Source organism: Sarcophilus harrisii, chromosome 2 (assembly GCF_902635505.1).
Source record: "Sarcophilus harrisii chromosome 2, mSarHar1.11, whole genome shotgun sequence".
In the NCBI taxonomy this organism is placed as follows: domain Eukaryota; kingdom Metazoa; phylum Chordata; class Mammalia; order Dasyuromorphia; family Dasyuridae; genus Sarcophilus; species Sarcophilus harrisii.
The window spans coordinates 333,040,388-333,061,598 of record NC_045427.1 but is presented as its reverse complement, the minus strand read 5'-3'; the positions used below and the strand labels follow the sequence as shown (position 1 = coordinate 333,061,598).

At 33.9% G+C, this 21,211-nt stretch overlaps 1 protein-coding gene across 6 annotated transcripts in view; it reads right to left on the bottom strand.

The window, feature by feature from the left end:
* The window catches only part of PACS2 (phosphofurin acidic cluster sorting protein 2), a 364,749-nt gene that overhangs the window by 249,958 nt on the left and 93,580 nt on the right, over positions 1-21,211 (bottom strand). For all 6 annotated transcript variants that reach the window (XM_031952885.1, XM_031952883.1, XM_031952888.1 and 3 more), the window contains exon 2: positions 13,941-14,028. In XM_031952885.1, the coding sequence (XP_031808745.1) occupies positions 13,941-14,028 (88 nt within the window). The remainder of the gene's footprint in view (positions 1-13,940; positions 14,029-21,211) is intronic.

Genomic DNA, 21,211 nt, shown 5'->3' with positions numbered 1-21,211 from the left:
ATATATATATATATATATATATATATATATAAAAGAAAAAAATATATATATACTCACATGCTTCTTTTATTTGTACTCACAGTCATATATTTTATGTATACATATATGTACTTTATATCTATACATGCTTCCTATATATACACTTCCAAAATATATATATATATATATATACATGTACTTTCTATATATATATATATATATATACACACACACACTTCCTATGTATACATATATTTCATATATATGTGTATGTATATATATATGTATATGTACTTTTTTTTTGTAAATAACTTTTTATTGACAGAACCCATGCCAGGGTAATTTTTTACAACATTATCCCTTGCACTCACTTCTGTTCCAATTTTTCCCCTCCCTCCCTCCCCTCCCTACCCCAGATGGCAAGAAGTCCTATACATGTTAAATAGGTTACAGTAGATCTTGGATACTATATATGTGTGCACAACCAAACAGTTCTCTTGTTGCTCAGGGAGAATTGGATTTAGAAGGTACAAATAACCCGGGAAGAACAAAATGCAAGTGTTTTTTTTCTATTTTCTGTCTTTGGGGGGTGCTCTTCTGTCCATCCTTGATCAATTAAATGGTTAGATCTTCTCTTTGTCGAAGAAATCCCTTCCATCAGAAACATCCTCCTTTTATTTTGTTATATTGTCTCCTGGTTCTGCTCATTCCTCAGCATCAGTTCAAAAAGTCTCACCCAATCCTCTCTGTATTCATCCTGCTGGTCATTTCTTACAGAACAATAATTTCCATAACATTCATATACCACAATTTATTAACCATTCTAATTGATGGACATCCATTCATTTGCCAGCTTCTAGCCACTACAAACACCCACAAACATTTGGCCATACAAGGTCCCTTTCCCTTCTTTTAGTATCTCTTTGGGGTTAAAGTAGAAACACTGGGATCAAAGGGGTACACAGTTTAATAACTTTTTGAGCCCTGGTTAAATTGCTCTCCAGAATGGCTGGATGTTTCACAATTCCACCAACAATGTTTGTCCCGGTTTCCCATCCCTCAACATTCTTTATTTTCCCCTTCTTCTACCAATCTAATGGTGTGTGGTTATCTCAAGAGTTGTCTTAATTTGATTTCTCATTAATAATGATTTGGGCTTTTTTCACATGCTGAAATGTTTAATTTTTCCTTAAATTGTCTGTTCATATCTTTTGACCATTTATCAATTGGAGAATGGCGATTTCTTTAATTAAGTAATTTCTCTATATATTTTTAAAATGGGGCCTTTATCAGAAAGAACCTTTATGAAAATGTTTTCCAAGTTTTTGTTCCCTTCTAATCTTTTTAGTTTGTTTGTCAAAACTTTCAATTTGATTTAATCAAAATTTTCTATTTTGTAGTCTGTGATCTCTGGCTTCTTTGGTCATAATTCCCCTCTTCTACAGGTCTGGAAGGTAAACTATCCTATTCTTCAATTTATTTATAATCTCATTCTTTTCCTGGATCATGAACCCATTTTGACCTTATCTTGGTGTATTGTTAAGTGTGGGTCAATGCCAGTTTCTCCATACTAATTTCCAATTTTTCCACAATTTTTGTCAAATAATGCATTCTTATCCCCAAAACTGGGGTCTTTGGGTTTTCAAAACTAGATAATTAAAGTTATTGGTGTTTTCCTTTGAACCCTAACCTATTCCATTGATCAATACTCTTTTCTTGTAAGATGGTTTTGTCACTGCTTTTAATTAAATTTTTAGATCTGGTACAGCTGGCCACCTTCATTTCATTTTTTTTTTTCATTAACCAAATTCTTGACCTTTTGTTTTCCCAAAATAGTTTTGGGATCAATTGGTAGCACTAAATAAATAGATTAGTTTAGGTATTTTTCTTTATTATTTTATAAAATCCAAGGCATTTAATATTTTTCAGTTGGTTAGATCGAAATTTGTGGGAAGTTTTTATAGTTTTTCTCATAAAGTTTCTATTTTCCGGCAGATGATTCCAAATTTTTATACTATTAGTAGTTACTTTAAATGGAATTTTCTTTGTAACTCTGACTGTTGGTTTTTTTTTGATATATAAGAATGCGTGACTTATGTGGGTTTATTTTATAACCAGCAACTTTGCTAAAGTTTGGATTATTTCTAATAACTTTTTAATAGAATCTCAAGGGTTCTCAAATATACCATCATATCATCAGCAAAGGGAAATTTGGTTTTTCCTCATTTACTTATTCCTTTCATTCTTTCTCAGCTCTTTGCCAAATGCATTTCTAATAAATTTAAATAGTAACAGTGATGGTGGGCAACCTTTTTCCTCCAGTCTTATGGGGATGGTTGCAGTTTGTATTCATTAATGCTTACTCTGGTTTTAGATGCTACTGGTTTTTAGGAAAAGTCCATTTTTCCTATAACTCTTAATGTTTTTTTAAAAGGAATGGATGTTGGTTTTTCTGTTTTTCATCTGGATGATCATTGGTTTTTTTTTGGTTTTTTGGTAACTACAAGGGAATTTTTCCTAATTTAACCCGGCATTCCGGTATAAATCCTACATGTGTTGTATTATCCGGGATGATTTTCTTATCCCTTTCAATATTTTTTTAAGTTTTGCATCAATATTCATTAGGGAATTGGTCATAATTTTCTTTCTTGTTTTAACCTACCTGGTTTAGGTATTAATAATGTCTGTTCATAAAAGGAATTTTGATCCTTCATTCCTATTTCTTCAAATGTTTATAAAACATTGGACTAATTGTTCTTTCGAATTTTATAAAATTCACATAAAATCCATCTAGTCCTGGGGTTTTTAGGGAGTTGATCTATTTCTTTTCTGAAATGGATTTTAACAATTTCTTTCCTCATAATCTGGGGCCTATTTTTGGGAGTTCCATTTTAAGCAAGTTATCAAATTTATTGGGTGTAAAGTTGGGCAAAAATGATAATTTCTTTTTTTCTTCATTGGTGGAAGTCCTCCTTTTCATTTTAAGATCTAATTTGATTTTCCTCTCTTTCTAATGATTTACCCGGGTTTATCAATTTTTATTGGTTTTTCCAACTCTTGTTTATTTATTAGTTCAATGGTTTTTTCTTTCAATTTGAATTTCTCCTTTAATTTTAATTTCAAGTTTAGTAATTTGGTCTTTTTCTATTTTTTTTAAGTTAAAAAGTTCAATGACCTTCTCTTTCTTATTTTGTTCAAGTAAGCCTCTAAGGATTAGTTTCCCCTTATTACCGCTTTGGTCATCCCACAAATTTTGGTATGAGTCTCACCCGTTGTTTATCTTGGTGAGTTATTAATTGTTATATAATTTGCTTTTCACCCAATTTCTTTAAGATGGGGTTATTTAGTTTAAATTTTTATTTTTCATCAACTTTTTGTTGGATTTTTTTTGCATTGTGATCTGAAAAATTTTACTATTTCTGCCTTTTATTTTTTAGGTCTTTATGTCCTAATATTGGTCAATTTTTGTGTAGGTTCCATGGACTTTAAGGAAATATATTTTTGTCACCATTCGTTTTCTCAGGATCTATCATACCCTATTTTCTAATATTTAACCTCTTTAATTTCTTTATTTGTTTTGTTTTTTATCTAAATCGGGCAAGATTAGGATCTTTCCCTTTTATGTTTTGCTTTAATTCTTCTCATAACTCTCTTAACCTCCTTTGGAAGTTAGATGCTATCCATTGTTTTATGTTTTTTGATTTTGCATTGTCTATAGTACCTTTTAGCAAGATTAGTTTTTCCTTTCTCTTTTTTAGATCAATTTTTGCTTTTGCTTGATCTGAGAGGGATATACCCCCTTTTCCACCTGAAGCATAATAGTTCTCCAAATTTTTATCTTTACTCTGTAGCATTCCCTTTTTAAATGTGTTTTGAAACAACATTTGTAGGGGTTCGACTTTTGATCCAGTCTTCCCTCCTCTTTTGGGGAGTTCATCCCATTCCTTTTGGTTAAAATATAATTTGTTTTCCTGCCATCTTAATTCCCCAGATTTGCTTTTCTTTTTCTTGCCCTCCTTCCCCCCTTCCAGTATTAAACTTTTGGTCCCTCTTGTCCCCAGTTCTCCTCTTTGTTCCCTCTGAATCCCTTCCCTTTCTTTCCCTTCCCTTATTCTCTTTTCCTTTTCCTTTTTGGTCTCCCACTTTTTAATGGGGTGAGAAGATTCTCTTAAAACAAATTTCAATTATTTCCTCTTTAGCCCTCTTGATAAGATTCCCAATTTCCTCCCTCCAAGTTCCCTCAGATAGTGGTTTCCTTTGCCTCTTGTATGTGTTTCCCTTATTTTTCCCCTTTTCCTTTTTCTGCCTTCCTTTCCATTTCCTTTTTTATGCTATATCAGTAAAAATCAAATTATACATTGGTTTTATGTATATCCACAACAGAAATACAGTTCTCAAGGTTCCTTTTTATTTTTCTACTTGTCTTGAGTCCTGTTTTTTAGATCAAATTTTGTTTAATCGGTTTTTCTTCAGAAACAAATGGAATTCCTCTTTTCATTAAATGTCCTCTTCTTCCAGGAAAAAATTCAGCTGGGTAGTTTATTCTTGTGCATTCAAGTTCTTTTGCCTTTTGGAATATCAAATTCAGGCCCTTAATCCTTTAATTTGAGGCAGCCAGATCTTACGTGACCCTTATTTGCCCTTGGTATTTAATTTTTTCCTGGTGTTGAATTTTTTTATTAAAATTCAAGTTTTGGCCACAATATTCCTCAGAGTCTTTATTTTAGGGTCTTTTTCAGAAGGTGTTCGATAGATTCTTTCAACAGAAAAAACCTTTCTTAAGTTTACCCACACAGTTGCTAAAATTCACAGCAGTTATCTAAAATATCTGATCATCACTTTTTCATCCTCATCTAGAGAATATTATAAATAATCCTTTAGAGTTTTCCCTTGACTTCGGTCTTCCAAAGACATTGGTTAGGTAATTTCTATTGACAATGCAATTATGTGATAAAGATGTTGGAAGATCAGGAAGAATTAAACCATTTGTGAGAAAGACAAAAACTCCTAAAATGTCAATGGCAGAACTGGCAAAAGGGAGCTGGCATAATGGACAAAGTGTAGCAACAATAAGTTGTTCAAGAAGTATGAAAGATGTGAAAGCTTAATAACAGATATCTGTATTAATAAACCTAGTTAAGTTAGGAGAGTTAATTATGCAATGGGTGCAAAGTTGTGAGGGTGTGTCTAAAAGCAGAGGAAAAGATTAAATTGGGGGGAAAGGCCCCCTGAAGGAGGTGGCACTTGTGTTAATAAACTAGGAAGCATAAATAATATCTAAGTTAAAGTTTATAAGTATAGGCAATCCTAAGGAACTGAGATGGAGCGGAAGCTCCAACACTTATTCACATATACTCTAACAAAAACCTGAAATTCACACAAAGCTGAATAAGATCAAAAATTCACTGAGAAACTATAATAAATGACCTCTTTAAAGTCCTAGAATGGATATAAACTCACACTAGGGTTCCTGGAAAGTCTAAGAAGCAAAAGTAAACAGTGTAACCTTTGCCTCCAAGATCCTGGGAATCCATGAAACTCCACAAAATGCCTTGAATATCTAATTCACTGAAACTCATAGATCCAGATAGGCCTAACTTCCATTTCTGTCTGTTTTAAACAGCCACATTGTTTATATCATCACTGACTTTACTCATATAAGACAAAGCGGCTAGAGACCCCAGGAAAGAAAGATATCAGAAAGATAGCCACTCAAGGAAGAAAGTAGATTCAAGAAACTTTGACTTCTTATTCCAGAAAAGAATGCAGTTGTGAGTTTATCTTTTGTAAAAGTATTATCTTTATGTATCTGATTATCATACTTTAACTTTAAATTACACTCCAGTCTCTATTTGTATATGACCCAGAACTCTTATTTTTGTACTGAGGTTCTTATGATGATATCTTAGTAAATAAATTCTAAAAGTTATTTAAAATTTGGCTGATTCAAGTGAATGGAAAGTATATCAAATAGAGTTTCATAAATAACTACTAGAAATTTCAGCCTTTAAGTAATATGCCTTAAACTCCTCCTCCTCCTCTTCTTCCTCTTCCTACTACTACTATTACTACGAGTAGTAGTTAGATGACTTTTGGGGTCCCATCTGCCAGTGTGATATATGTATTTACTATCTTTCCCACTAAAAATTTAAGATCCTTGAGAACAGGATTTCTTGCATTCTGGGCATATGTTTACTGTGTATATATATAGCATAGTACTGGATACCAGGTGCTTAATACTTGTTAATTGATGTCTCTTGACAATTATATCTTGCACATAATTCCCAAATCAATATCCCTTATTCTGATCTCTCTTACTACCAAGACCTTATATTTCTTGTCTATGCCACCAAAACTTTAAACTGAGATCCAAAATTCAGATTTTTCTCACTCATTGAGGGGAAAGTCTTTCTGATTTGAGGATTCATGTAAACTGATACTAGTTTTCACCAGACTCCCAAGTTTGAAAAAGTATTATATTTGATTCTTTTCACCCATAATTCTCATAATGTTTAAGTTACCAAGTCTTGTTGATTATATCAGTCAACAGATGGCTATAACAGCCTCTTTACAGGAAATTAAAGCTCAGGTTCTCTACACTATCTTATGGAACCTTTATATTATTAGTAGTCTAATCTTTCCATTTTTCTATTGAGTAAAGTAAAAACATAGCATCCTAGTCTCTCTAGTAGCCACTTATGAGGCAGCCATCTCTATCCTTCCTTTAAAGCCTGACTTGGATATCAATTTCTCAAAAATTTTATCTTTCTGAAAAATGATTTTTTAAAATCAATGTCAGGTGGAATTGTGAGGGGAAAAAAGGCACCCTAATGCACTACTGTTGGAGTGACTAATGAGTAAAAACTATTTTGGAAAGCAATTTGAAATTATGGTTTTATTTGGGTTACTTTGACTCCTGTACAAACTCTCCCAGACTTAAGTATGATACTTTACTTTGCAGAATATAGATTTTTCAGGGTCCCTATGATCTCTCAAAACAGAGGATTAAGAATTTCAGGAGCCCTGGACATTGGATCTACTATTCTGACTTCTGCAGCAGTGAGATATTAATGGTTGGTGCCCACCGGACCTCTCTAGGGATTCTAAATCCTTACCCTGGAGCCTTCTGATCTCCCTAAGGACTTTATCAGAAGGACCTTTTATTCCCAAGGCCTCCAAACACTGAGGCTTGCTGATTACTGATTATATGTGTCCCTGGCCTGGGAGGTTATTCTTCACAAACAATGGCTTTGCTGATAGGCTCCTTTCTTATTTCCAGTGAGTTTCTGGATGAAATTGTTTATTTGGGAATAAAAGAAATCACTTACTGTAGTTTTTATTGAATTTCTTAATAATTATTTGTCCTGGTATAAACTTAACAATTTTGTTAGAGTAGATATATGGGAGTTGGAAAATATACCTCCTTTTTTAAGGCAGTTATCTTTGGCCAAAAGTATCATGTTGGTTCTTTTCTTAATATAGAATCATCTTTGACATAAATCTAATCTAGTCATATTGAATTTGGGGGGGAATATATTATAATCTTATTGGAGATTTGTGTTTATAATCTTGTTATTAATGCTTATCAGTGACATTTATATAATACTCTCATTGCCTCATTCTTCTCTGTCTCAGTTATCAGGACCATATTTGACATTTAAAAAGTTTGGTAGTGTTTTCTCTCTTCTCTTTTGAAAATTAGCATAGCTATTAACATTTTGAAATTATATACACACAGAACATTTCCACACACATACATAAACAAGATTCTTTATGAACCTGAAAACTCCTTTCTACCATTTGACCTTTTTAATAAGTATATAGTAAATTCTACAATTTACTTTCAAAATTTCCTGTACTTGCTTATGCTTTCCCCTGAACCTCTTTCAATTCTCTTCTCTGCATTCTTTAAAATGATTCAATGTGTCTCTTTAAAAAACAAAACAAAACACAACAACTCATCCACCACACTACTAGGTCTGTATCCCAATGAAATCAAAGAAAAATGAAAGGAATCTATTTGTACAAAAATATGTATAGCAGCTTTTTGTAGTGGCAAAGAACTGGAAAATGAGGGGATACCCATCAAATGAGGAATAGCGGACCAAGTTATATTGTTATGATAGAAGTACTATAAGAAATGATGAGCAGAAGAATTTCAGAAAAACCTGGCAAGATTTATATGAACTCATGCAAGGTAAAGTGAACAGAACATTGTACATGGCAATATTGTAAGGATAGTTTTAGTTACATGGTTCAAGACAATTTCAAAAAACCCACAATGGAAAATGTTTCCCACCTCCAGATATAAAAAAGCAAATTTTGTGTTTCAAAAACACAAACTGTGTTTTTACATGTGTGTCTTCTTTTATAACAAATATGGGTTAATATGGAAATATGTTTTGTAATACTTCACACGACTGATATAAAACAGCTTGCCACCTCAAGTAGGCGGGAGAGAGAATTTGAAGCCCAAATTTTTAAAAATATACATGTGATTGAGAAATATTTAATGAAATTAAAATATAGCAAAAAAATCAAAATAAGCCAAAAATAATATCACTATTGTCCCCCCTTAATTAATGAATGAAGACAAAGAAAGAAAAAAATGTGACAAGCATAGTCACATAAAACAAATCTACACAGTAGATTTGTATCATGTTCAAAAAATGCACCCAATATCTTGTGTCAATCAATTACTTCTGTAAAAAGGAGGGAACTATGCTTCATCATAGGTAAAACAAAAACAAAAAAACCCAGTGCTGGTTCTCTGCATTGATCAGAGTTCTTACATCCTTCATTGTTGTTTTTCTTCACAATGTTGTTGGTCCTGTATAATTTTTTTCTTCTAGTTAACTCAACTCTGCATCAGGTTTATGCTCCCTAAAATTCTCTGAAATTATCTCTTTAATCATTTCTTATAAGGTAAAACTATTCTGTTATATTAATGTACTATTGTTCTGCCATTCATCAACAATTCAATCAACAATTTAAGAAGCAATCTAAGAAACCACTTTGTAGTTTAATTCTCCCTCCACCTTTTCCTACTTCTGCCCTTCAAGATCAGGAAGTTTTATTTATTTGCACTGATTTCTTCCCTAGTATTTTCCCCCTCTTAATGTCCCCCGACTTTTTTTCCCCAGTTGAGTTCAATATATTTCTGCACCAAACTCTTGTGTGTATATGTGATGCATATGTAGTCTCTTTTCTGTAATTCAGATAATAGTGATGATATCCACTCCCTTCCTCCCATCCATCCTTTCATGTTTGTGGATTATTCTTCTTACATATCTGATTTATGAGTGATAAGTTTTATCACCTTCTTCCTTTCTACATTAGTATATTTCTTTTAACTTCCCTTTTATAGAATCAATCCATTACTGAAATCTGTTTTTCTTATTTATCTTCCTAAATAACCTTTGAAGATACTAAATTTTTTCACACTATTAGAATGTTAGCACTATGTCATCATAAAGTTCCCTTCAAGTGTTCAGATTTACCTTCCTAGTTTCTCTGTACTTTAACATTTGTATTTCAACGTACTTAGCTTTGTATATTTCATCAGAAATGAAAAGTCCTATCAAATAGGACTTTATAAAATAAAATAAATTAAAAGATCATTTTTATCCCATCAGACTACCCCCAATTTTGAAGTAAGTGTTCTTGGTTGTAAGGTTTTAGTTTTTGTCTATTGAAATATTTTATTCTAAGAACTACTCTGGTTTGTAGTGAAGCTGCCAGATCCTGATTTTGGTCCACTGACACCAACTGCTTCTACCTGAATGCCTATATATAATTTACTATGCTTTTATTTTTAAAATTCTTTTATTTCTTATAATATTTCATGTTTTCTTGTAGGATTATTGATTCATATTGGTATATCCTGGTTTTCAAGGAATCAAGTTCTTGAGAAAAGATTACTACTTTCTCTCCTAATCTATTTAAGAATAAATATTCCATTCTTCTTCATAAGACCTATGCCAAGTCTAGGAACTGAGAAAGAAGAGCATTCCCAACATGAGGGATAGTCAGTGAAAAGAAATCATGAGGGAGAGTGTTGTGTCAGTAGAAACAAAAGAGTTAGTGGCATAGGATAACAGAATACTTGGAAGGAAACAAAGATTGAGAGGAAATCAAAGGTAAGAGGGAGCAGATTATGATGGGCATTAAAAGAAAATAAATAAATAAATAAATAAATACATGTATTTGGTACTGGTAGTAATAGGAAGTCAATAAAGTATATTCAATGCTGAGAAGGTTAGTAGTGGTGGGGGAAGGAGGGTGAGGTTATGGTCAAACCTTCACTTTTAGAAAATTATTTTGGCAGCTTAATAAAAGATAAGTTGGCATGCAAGAGATTTAGGATAGGAAGATTACTTTGATAGCTATTTTCATGGTTCAAGAATGAGGTAAGGAGGGCCTGCACTAAGGTATATGGATAGAGAGAAGAAAATGAATACAAGGAATGTTGTGAAGGGGGCAACTAAGTGGCACAGTGGATAGAGCACCAGCCCTGAAGTCAGGAGGACCTGAGTTCAAATCTGGTCTCAGACACAATACTTCCTGACTGTCTGTCCCTGGGCAAGTCATTTAACCCCAATTGCCTCAGAAAAAAAAAAAAAAAAGTTGTGAAGAAGAAATGACAACACTGAGATTGTGAGCCTGATGGTGCTAATTTTTTGTAATAATAAAGAAGTTTATCCCTGGGATGGAGAGAGTCTATCAGCAAAGATAATGTGTTCTATTTTAGATATGTTGAATTTAAAATGTTTATAGGATATTGTCTGACACTGTCTGAGTCCAACAGGCATTTAGTGAGGTGATACTTGAGTCCAGGAAAGAAGTCAAGGCTAGATATATAGATCTGGGAATCATCTACAAAAATATGAAATTGAATGCATGAAAACTGATGAAATAAGTAAAGGAAAAAGAAAAGGAAAAGGAAAAGGGGAAGGAAGGAGGGCGGGAGGGAGAGAGGGCAGGAATGACAACGGGAGGGAGGGAAAGAAGGGAGAGGGAAGGAGATAAAAAAGGAGGGAGGGAGGGAATGGGGAAGGAGTGGGGAAGAAGGAAGGAAGGAAAGAAGACTTAGAAAGAAGACAAAGGATGAAGAATCTGAAAAGAAAACTGAGGAATGATAAGATTGTTAGGAGAACTAAGAGAAAGCAGTGTCGTGAAAATCCAGGAGACAGTATGCAGAAGAAAGCAATCAATAGTAACTAAATGTTACAGGGATCAAGAAGGATGGATATTAAGAGAAGGCAATTAAGAAATTTCTGTGGAAAAAACTTTCAGCTGAATGATGAATTCAGAAGCAAGAGTGCAGAGATTTTTTAAAAAGAGCATAAGAGCATTGTTGGTGGAGTTGTGAACGAATCCAACCATTTTGGAGAGTAGTTTGGAACTATGCTCAAAAAGTTATCAAACTGTGCATACCCTTTGATCCAGCAGTGTTACTATTGGGCTTATATCCCAAAGAGATTATAAAGAAGGGAAAGGGACCTGTATGTGCACGAATGTTTGTGGCAGCCCTTTTTGTAATGGCTAGAAACTGGAAACTGAATGGATGTCCATCAGTTGGAGAATGGCTGAATAAATTGTGGTATATGAATATTATGGAATATTACTGTTCTGTAAGAAATGACCAACAGGATGATTTCAGAAAGGCCTGGAGAGACTTACACGAACTGATGCTGAGTGAAATGAGCAGGACCAGGAGATCATTATATACTTCAACAACAATACTATATGATGACCAGTTCTGATGGACCTGGCCATCCTCAGCAACGAGATCAACCAAATCATTTCCAATGGAGCAGTAATGAACTGAACCAGCTACGCCCAGAGAAAGAACTCTGGGAGATGACTAAAAACCATTACATTGAATTCCCAATCCCTATATTTATGCCCACCTGCATTTTTTATTTCCTTCACAAGCTAATTGTACAATATTTCAAAGTCTGATTCTTTTTGTACAGCAAAATAACGTTTTGGTCATGTATACTTATTGTGTATCTAATTTATATTTTAATGTATTTAACATCTACTAGTCATCCTGCCATCTAGGAGAGGGGGTGGGGGGGTAACGGGTGAAAAATTGGAACAAGAGGTTTAGCAATTGTTAATGCTGTAAAGTTACCCATGCATATAACCTGTAAATAAAAGGCTATTAAATTTAAAAAAAAAAAAAGAGCATAAGAGTAATTTGAGTAAGAGATCATAAAAGAGGGAAAAGGACCCACATGAGCAAAAATGCTTGTTGCAACTCTTTTTGTTACAGCAAGGAACTGGAAACTGAGTGGATGCCTGAGTTGTGGAATGCTTGAAAAAGTTATGGTATATGCTTGTAATGGAATATTATTGTTTTACAAGAAATGATAAGCAAGCTGATTTCAGAAGCCTAGATAAGATTTACATGAACAGATGCTGAGAAAAGTCCGCAGAACCAGGAGAATATGGGACAGTTACAAGGAGACTATATGATGAGCAACTGTGAGGGACTTGGCTCTTCTTAGCAATGTAGTGAATACAAGACAATTACAATAGACTTGGGATAGAAAATGTCATCCACATCCAAAGAGAGAACTATGAAGACTGAATGTGGATCAAAGAATAGTATTTCCACCTTTTTTTGTTTGTTTTTTTCTTTCTCGTGGCTTTTTTCCCTTTTGGTCTGATTTTTCTTGCTCAGAATGACAAACATGGAAGTATGTTTAAAGAATTGTACATATTTAACCTGTATCAAATTTCTTGGAGAGGGAGAAGCTAGGGAGGGAGAGAAAAAGCATGGAACACAAAGGTTTACAAAAATGAATGTTGAAAACTATCTTTACATGTATTTGGAAAAATAAAATACTATTGAGGAAAAAGGAATAATTTGAGGCATGAAATATAGACAACTCTTTCAAAGACATTAAGCTGAAAAAGGTAGGAGAAATATAGAAAATTTGTCACCAGGATGGCAGAATCAATTAAGAATTATCAAGACTGGAGGAAACATATGTTTTTGTAGATAAAGAGGAAGGAATATGCCTCTCTATTGTTTTTTGATGAGACATTCTACCTCCTGGCACAAGGCGTTTTCACTGGCTTTCCCTGAAGTGTGGAATTCCCCCCTTCCTTATCTCCATATAGAGGTTTCCCACGGTTCCTTCAAGCATCAACTAAAATTTCATCTTCTACAATGAGTTTTCCCTAACTCCCCTTTAATGCTAGTACCTATCCCATGAGATTATTTATTGTTAATGCTATAAACATCTTGTTTACACAGACACATTGGCATGCTGTCTTCCCCAATGGAATATCATCTCCCTCAAAATATGAACTGTTCGCCTTTTTTTACATCCCCAACACTTAGCCCAGCACCTGAAACATAGTAGATAATTAAGTACACTCTTGCTGACATGACTATTTGAGGATGGCTAAATGTTCACCTTGATTTGTGTTTCATTACCCTGTAAAATTTTCCTACATTCAAGAATCCTCTAAAAGACCTTCAAAATGACTTGTGGAAAAACATCTGAAAATAAGATTAGATTGTAAGTTAAAAAAGTTCTATGACAAGTAGGACAATGTTTCATTTCAGAATAACAAATTAATAAAAGTTGTTTCAGGCAGTCTAGTCTATAACACAAAGTATGGTACTAATATATTTTTCAACAAAGTTACAGAGAATAGTACAGAACTTGAAAAGATTAAAAACCCAGATCCACTATTCAATACTGATAACTAAAATCTGTGAAACCATAGATTAGCTTCAGGTTTCTATCCCTATGAAATAGAAATAATAAAACTTGCAACACCTAATGCAACAGAAGCCCATTGTAAGAAAATTATTTTGCAAATCTGATGGATAATGGCAAATTTTAAAGATTTTTATAATTTAGCAATTTTTATTCACTTAGGTTAAATCAAAGGTCTTACACTTCTAATCAAATAGCTTTTTTAAAAACAAGTATTACCTGCATTTTGACAGCAATTACAACAGAGATGAGTTCTTTTTCCAATTCCTTAAAAACGACCAGCTTTTTTAAGGTCAGGCTGCATAACCTGAAAGTAAAAACAAATAGAGGGTACTTACTTTACTAATATCTATATCGGGATATATCAGGCAACTTTGCTTATATAGAAACCAAATGAAAGGTAGCCAGAGAAAAGACAAATGAAGACTCACAAAAGGAAAACTACCAAGCCGCAATAAACACTTTCATCAGGATGTTGTTTTGTCTGTCTTCTAAACTATGACTACCATAAGAAAGTTATTAAGCATATTACTTCTTATGCTATATACAGAAATAGGTAATCAGTTGTTTACTAAATATTTAATGTGTGCCCTCTGAAAAGTGAACTCTGTAACATCATATGCCATGGTGGGTGGAGGAAGAAGGAGGAAAGGTGGTGGGGGAGGAAGGAGAGGGGGAGAGGGGGAAGGGGGAAGAGAAGGGGGAGAACAAACTAAATCTATATAAAACAGGTGTAGAAAATAAAGCAATAATGTATTAATAGTTACGGCTTGTAAAATATGAACACTTTCATCCATATCACCTCATCAGATTGCTTAACAGTCTGATCATAACTCCACATTATTTAATCTCTCTTTAAACTTCAACATTACTGTTACACTAGAATCTTGGAACTTTTCCGGTCAAAGTTCTTTTTATACCAAGAGGCAAGAAAGAACAAACACCAAGACAAGTGCTTCACTAGAAATACCAGCACCAGGGGAAAGGAAGGCTCCTACAGCAGCTTCAACCCCAGCTCCAATTCTCAGTTTCAGTTCCTCCTTAGCTCCTCGGTTTAGCTCTTCGTCTTAGCTTCTCCTTTTCACAGATGAGCCACTTTTATTGGGTAACAAACAAAAGAGGCAACTTGCCAAGGCACAAATAAACAAATTCACAGTGCTTAAGGAAAGAAAAATGACTACATCTGGGAATTTGGGATCCTTGGGTTTATTTTATACTATGTCCTTACAACTATTAAGCCTATTTATCACCCTCATCACAATCATCAAACCCTCTTTAGTACTTTCTAAAGGAGAATAGCTTAGCTAGGATTTTCTACTTTTTACTGCCGAGTTAATAAATTTAAATCTACAATGCCGTCTAATCTCAAATCCCTCATCCTCCTGTGTGGAAAGGTAAGGAATTTACAGATTAAGCATATATTGATCAGAGAGTGTTAGCTAAAGTAGATCAAGCCTATAGGCCTCAGTTTTGGCTTCTCTGGAGTCATGTGATTTTAGATAAGGCCTGGACTATATTCCATTGTACAAAGAAGGGATTAAAAACATATACAGGCCGAAGAAGCTGTATATCACCTTGTCTACTAAAATTCCACTGACCAACTAGGGGAATACAGACTTATGTGACCAAACACAACATATAGAGGGTGGGATTTTGAGGATTCTTTGTCTGAAATGTATAAATACTGTAAACATTTTCAAGGTTCTGGTCCTATCCTGCTGTTAATTCAGCTCACAGATCAGGATGGGGTCCACTTCTCTAGATTCTAATAAATAATTTTGCTTTCTACGAGTGATCTCTATAGTAGTCAATTTGGGTAGGTCTTTTTGTCCCAAACACTCCTTTTTTCTAAAACTTCTTATCCCTTGCCAAACTTTAGCCCTGGATTACTTCCCACCATCTATATCCTGTGAACCTACTGCTGAAAATAGCATAAAAAAGTCTCACAATTATGCTTACTAGCTACATTACAATTGATATCATCTAACATTAACTGGGCCTTCATTGTGGCAAGGCAAGCCTTTTATTCCTCCTAAAATGATTCCATTAAAATTTGTTCCATTCTCTCCTCAGATTTCCCAAACTATCCTGTGCCCCAATCTCTAAGCTTAATACCTTACTTCTTAATTTACGAAATAAAAGGAATCATTTCTTTTTTTTTTTATCCCCTTTTCTTCATCTCAACACTTTATATTATCTCCCACTTTTCCTTTCTCAGTTTTTGAAAGAGAGATGATAGAGCAAGGACATGTGACAGAATGCCAAAGAACTATCCACTTACTAGCTCAGACACTTACTAGCTATTTGATTTTGGGCAAGTCATTTAACATTTCTGTACTTCTTTACTCCCTGCCAGCTCTACTTTCATGAATATGCTAACAGCCATTTCTGAGTACAGTTGAGTGTGAGAACGATAGCCAACAAAGAAAGGAGTGGAGAGAATGGAGCTCACAGGGAGGATAAAGAATAATAGTGTTAGGGGTGGTAAGGCTTTGGGAAAGATGAGATGATGAAAGGTTATGACTAGGGGAATTTCATTGTCTCTAAACACAGAAGCTCAACATCTGTGAATGACTTCAAGATTAAGGGTATTACTATGTTTATGTATAGCTGAAATGGATTGCAGAAGTAAGTCATGTGAATTGAATTGAGTGAGGTACTGTGAAGTTAGAGTATTTGAGGGAAAGAGTATGTGTGTATACACACACACATACATACATCACATCATATGACACAAGCATGTGTGTATGTCAAGTCCCTTAGAATAAGTGCAGCCATTGGGATGAAGAGAAAAAGGAAGAGTCAAGTTCTCCATGCAAAATGATTCCAGAACCAGAAAAACAATACACACAATGACAACATGTTAACTGGAAAAAACAGTAACAAATTGATCAAAACTGAAAGTTGCAAAATTTTAAGAAAGCTTGGCTCCAAAGAAGAAATATGTAAATTCTTATCTTCCAATTTCTCTGAAAATGTAAAGTATCTTGGGTACCAAACATAGAACCATTTTTTTTTTTTATATGTTCGTTCACTAGGTATTTTTTTTAAAAAGCTTTTTTTTTCTTCCTTATTATAAGGAATGACTTACTGAGAGGAGTGGGGAAAGGAATACAATAAGAAGTAAAATATAAAAATAGAAGAAAACAATTAAGTTTTGTTTTAATCCTATAAATGGCTAACAACTACAGGTTTTGTTGGCTTTAGGAAAACTTGTTTTATAGACATGAATTGATAGAATTGATAAGATATTTATTCCTTTTTCAAAACTACTCATAATAAATACATCTTAGACTCATGAGTATCATATGAGTTGGGGAGAAAGCCTAGTGCACCCAAAAATAATTGGATATTACAGTCAAAATTTCAACTTCAGTCAAGCCACTTAGAGTACCTGAATGACCTTGGGCTTTACTTAACTCATGTATAAAATGAGAAGACAGGACCAGAAAACATCTAAGGTCTATCTGGTTCTAAGTCTATTATCTGATGATTGTATTTGTTGGACAGTAACATCTACAAAATCAATGAAAATTAAGTGTGTTAGGAAAAGTGTCTTAATGTTACAGGGATAAAGAGGAATGAGTACTGAAAGCCAAAAACTATTACAACTTTAGAAGGAACAGTTGCAGCAGAATGACATTTCCAAAAGACAAAATGCAGTTATTTCAGAAAAAAGTAAGAAAGGCCTGGAGTATAGATGATTTTTTCAGAGTTTAGCTAAGAAGGGAAAGAGAGATATAGGAAATTAGGCATCAGGATGATAATACTCCCTCACAAATGATGTTGTATTTAAGTATTTATCTTTTATATATTCTTTATACTTATATATTATACATGCATCTTAGATTTATCAATTGATCAGTATTGCTTTGGGATTATTATCTTCCTAATTAGTATGTAAATTTTTCATCTACTGAAAAATTATAACAATTGGGGGCCTTGAAGAAAATTAAGGATGTGAAAAGAATTTAAGAAAATTCACACATGACCAGATCTCTGGAGATTACTGAATGGAAAAAGAGTTCACATTTCTCAGGTTAGGATAGAAACGTTATAAAAACTAGAGCATTCTCTAATTTAAGCCTTCTTTTTATATTTATATTTAATGTTTTTACTTTCCCAATTGCATGTAAAACAATTTTTTACATTTGTTTTTAAAATCTTAAGAGTTCCAGATTCTCTCCCTTCCTATCTACCCCTCATCCCTCTTTAAAAAAGCACCTGTGAAGTTATGCAAAATATTTTCATCAAAGTAAAAGAAAACATAGTTCTTCTCAAAAAAAAAAAAAATCTTCAAGAAAAATAAAGCCAAAAAAAAAAAAAGTATGCTTCAATCTGGATTCAGATCGTTAAGTCCTTCAAAGGAGTCATGGATCATTGTACTGCTGAGAATTGCAAAGTAATTCACAGCTGATCATCCCACAACATAGTATATTTCATTTTGCTTGAGTTCATGGAGGACTTTCCAGGTTATTCTGAAAGCATCCTGCTCATCATTTCCCACAGAACAATAATATTCCATCATAATCACATACAACAATTTATTCAGCCATTACCCAGTTGATGGGCATTCCCTCAATTAACAATTCTTTGCCCTGAGAAGAAAGCTACCATAAATATTTTTGTACATGCAAATTTTTTTTTCTTTTTAAAATCTCTTTTGGTATTCATGCCAAGTGGTACATAGTTCATATCATGTATATCATGTACATATACATACATATTACATACTTACTTAAATTGGGAGATGGTTTTTTTTTGCTTTATAAATTTAACTTGGAGAACTCAGTTGAGAAATGAGGCCTTCAGCAGAGAAACTCACTTCAAAATTCTTTTTACAATTACTATTGCTAACTGTATTCTCCCTCCGCCTTAATTCTATTCTCCCTCTCCTTTCACCCTGACCCTCCTCAAAAGAGCTTTCTCTAATATGCCCCATCTTCTATCACCTTCCTTTCCATATTATATTTTCCCCTCCTCCTTTTCTGCAGAGTAAGATAAAATTCTATATCCATATTGAGTATGTATGTTATTTCCACTTTGAGCCAATTCTGATTAGAGTAAGGTTCACTCATTCTCTTTTTATTTTCCCTCTTCCCCTACACTGTAAAAGTCTCTCCTTACATTTTATGGAAATAATTTATACCATCCCACCTCTTCCTTCCCCTTTCTTCTAGTAGTCTTCTCACCTCTTAATTTTATTTTTTTAGATATTATTTCTTCATATTTATCACACACCTGTGCTCTCTGTTTATACATAATCCTAACTGTCCTAATAATGAGAATGTACTAATAAGTTAGAAGTATCATCGTCTTATATAAAAATGTAAAAAGATAAACTTCATTAAGACCCTTATAATTTCCCTTTCCTGATTACCTCCTCATGCTTCTCCTGAATCCTGAATTTGAAAATCAGTTTTTTTTATTCAACTCTCGTCTTTTCATCATGAATGCTAGAATCCCCTGAAGGATTATACTAAATTTTGTTGGGTAAGTGCTTCTTGGTTATAATCCTAGCTCCACTGCTCTCCTAGAATATCATATTCTACATTATAAAAGTTGCTAAATCTTGTGTTATCCTAACTATAGCTCCATTATACCTAAATTGTTTCTTTTTGGATATTTGTAATGATTTCTACTTGACCTGGAGTTCCAGAATTTGTCTATAATATTTCTGAGAGTTTGTATTTGGGGATCTCTTTCAGGAAGTGTTTGGTAGATTTTTCCAATTTCTATTTTACCCTCTGGTTCTAGAATAGCATGGCAGTTTTCCTTAATAATTTCATGAAAGATAATGTCTAAGCTATTTTTTGGATCAGAGACCAATACTTTTTAAATCATTTTCCTGGATTTGTTCTCCAGGTCAAGTATTTATCTAATGAGATATTTCATATTGTTTTCTATTTTTTTCATTATTTTGATTTTGTTTTACTATTTCTTGATTTCTCAAAGTCATTAGCTTCTATTTGCTCAATTTTAATTTTCCAGGAATTATTTTCTTCAGTGAACTTTTGTACCTCCTTTCCCATTTGGATAATTTTGCTTTTTATGGCATTCTTCTCACTAGTTTTTTGCATTTTCTTTTTGCACCATTCACAATTCTCTTCCAATTTTTCCTCTCTCTCTCTCTGATTTAATTTTCAAAATCTCTTTTGAGCTCTTTCACAGCCTTCTTATTTTTCTTGTAGACTTTTGGATTAAGAGCTTTAACTTTGTTATCTTCTTCTGAGTGTGTGTTTTGGTTTTCCTCGCCATCATAGTGTATGGAATAGAGAGAGATAAGGTGAAGAACTTACAGGAATGTATGAATTCTTTTTCTGTATTTTATTTTCATTATTTCTATGTTTCCCCTATGACCTGTATAATATGTGCAGACTCACATTTACTTGAGCCTTGGCCAGTTAGAAACATATTTACTTAACCTGAGCTGATGACATGTATTAGTATTTGACATTTATCGATATTTAGTCTATTAGCTGGACCACTATCTGCTTGATTAAGCCTGAAGGCTTGACTTTCTATTTCCTAGAAATCAGGAGATTTCAGGGAAACAGAAACCTTCCATTCCAATCTCTCCAAATAGCAACAACCAATTAGATGCCTCCCCCTCCTCCTCCCCTTCTCAATGCTTTCTTACTTGTGATGTAATTTCTTGTATAAAAGCTATGTATCTTTACTAGTTCTTTAGCTCTCCTACCAGGAGCTTTCTCTTTCTTATCTTGCGATGGGATGGCTCATCCTCCGGAGGTTTTCAATAAACAACATTCTACTGAATGATCTCTGAGTAGCCATGTTGGCTAAGGGTCTTCCACATAACTCACAATAGTAACATTTTAAGGTCAGAATCTTTTTCTGTTGCTTGTTCATTTCTACAATTCACAAGCTGTTTTCAGAGATTCTTCTAGGGACCTGACCTCAAGCATTCTTTTCTGCCCTGGAACTGTGAGGAATGTCCCAGGTCCAGTGTGGCTCTAAGTTCTAGTGTGCTACAGTAACAGAGTCCTTCCTCAGTGCTAGTAAAGAGACTTCTTGTGAGCTGAAGGCTCTACTGCCACCCATGCCCACTTTTTGTTTGAGGGTTTCCCAGTGAAAACACCCTTTCCTGCTGACCTTCTAAGTCATCTCTGATGTGTCCAGGCTTAAAAACCACCAGTATTGCTGTTGATTCAATGGCCTAAGGCCTGTTCCTTCCTATTTTGCTGGCACTGGAGGTGGGGGCTGGAACTGGGGCCAGGTCTGCACTGGTGTGGCCTGCTCCCTTCCCTGGTGCCATAGACCTTTTCTGATCTTCTAAGTAATCTTTGCCTGGAAAATGTTCTACTTTATCTTTCTGTGTGTTCTGATGCTCTAAAATTTGCTTAGAGTCATTGTTTAAAGGAATTTGGAACAGTTTGGGGGAGAGTTTTATGAGTCAGTCCCCTGTCTCTATTCTTTACTCCACTATCTTGGCTTCTAAACATTTTGCACTCTTAACCCCTTTTTGCCTG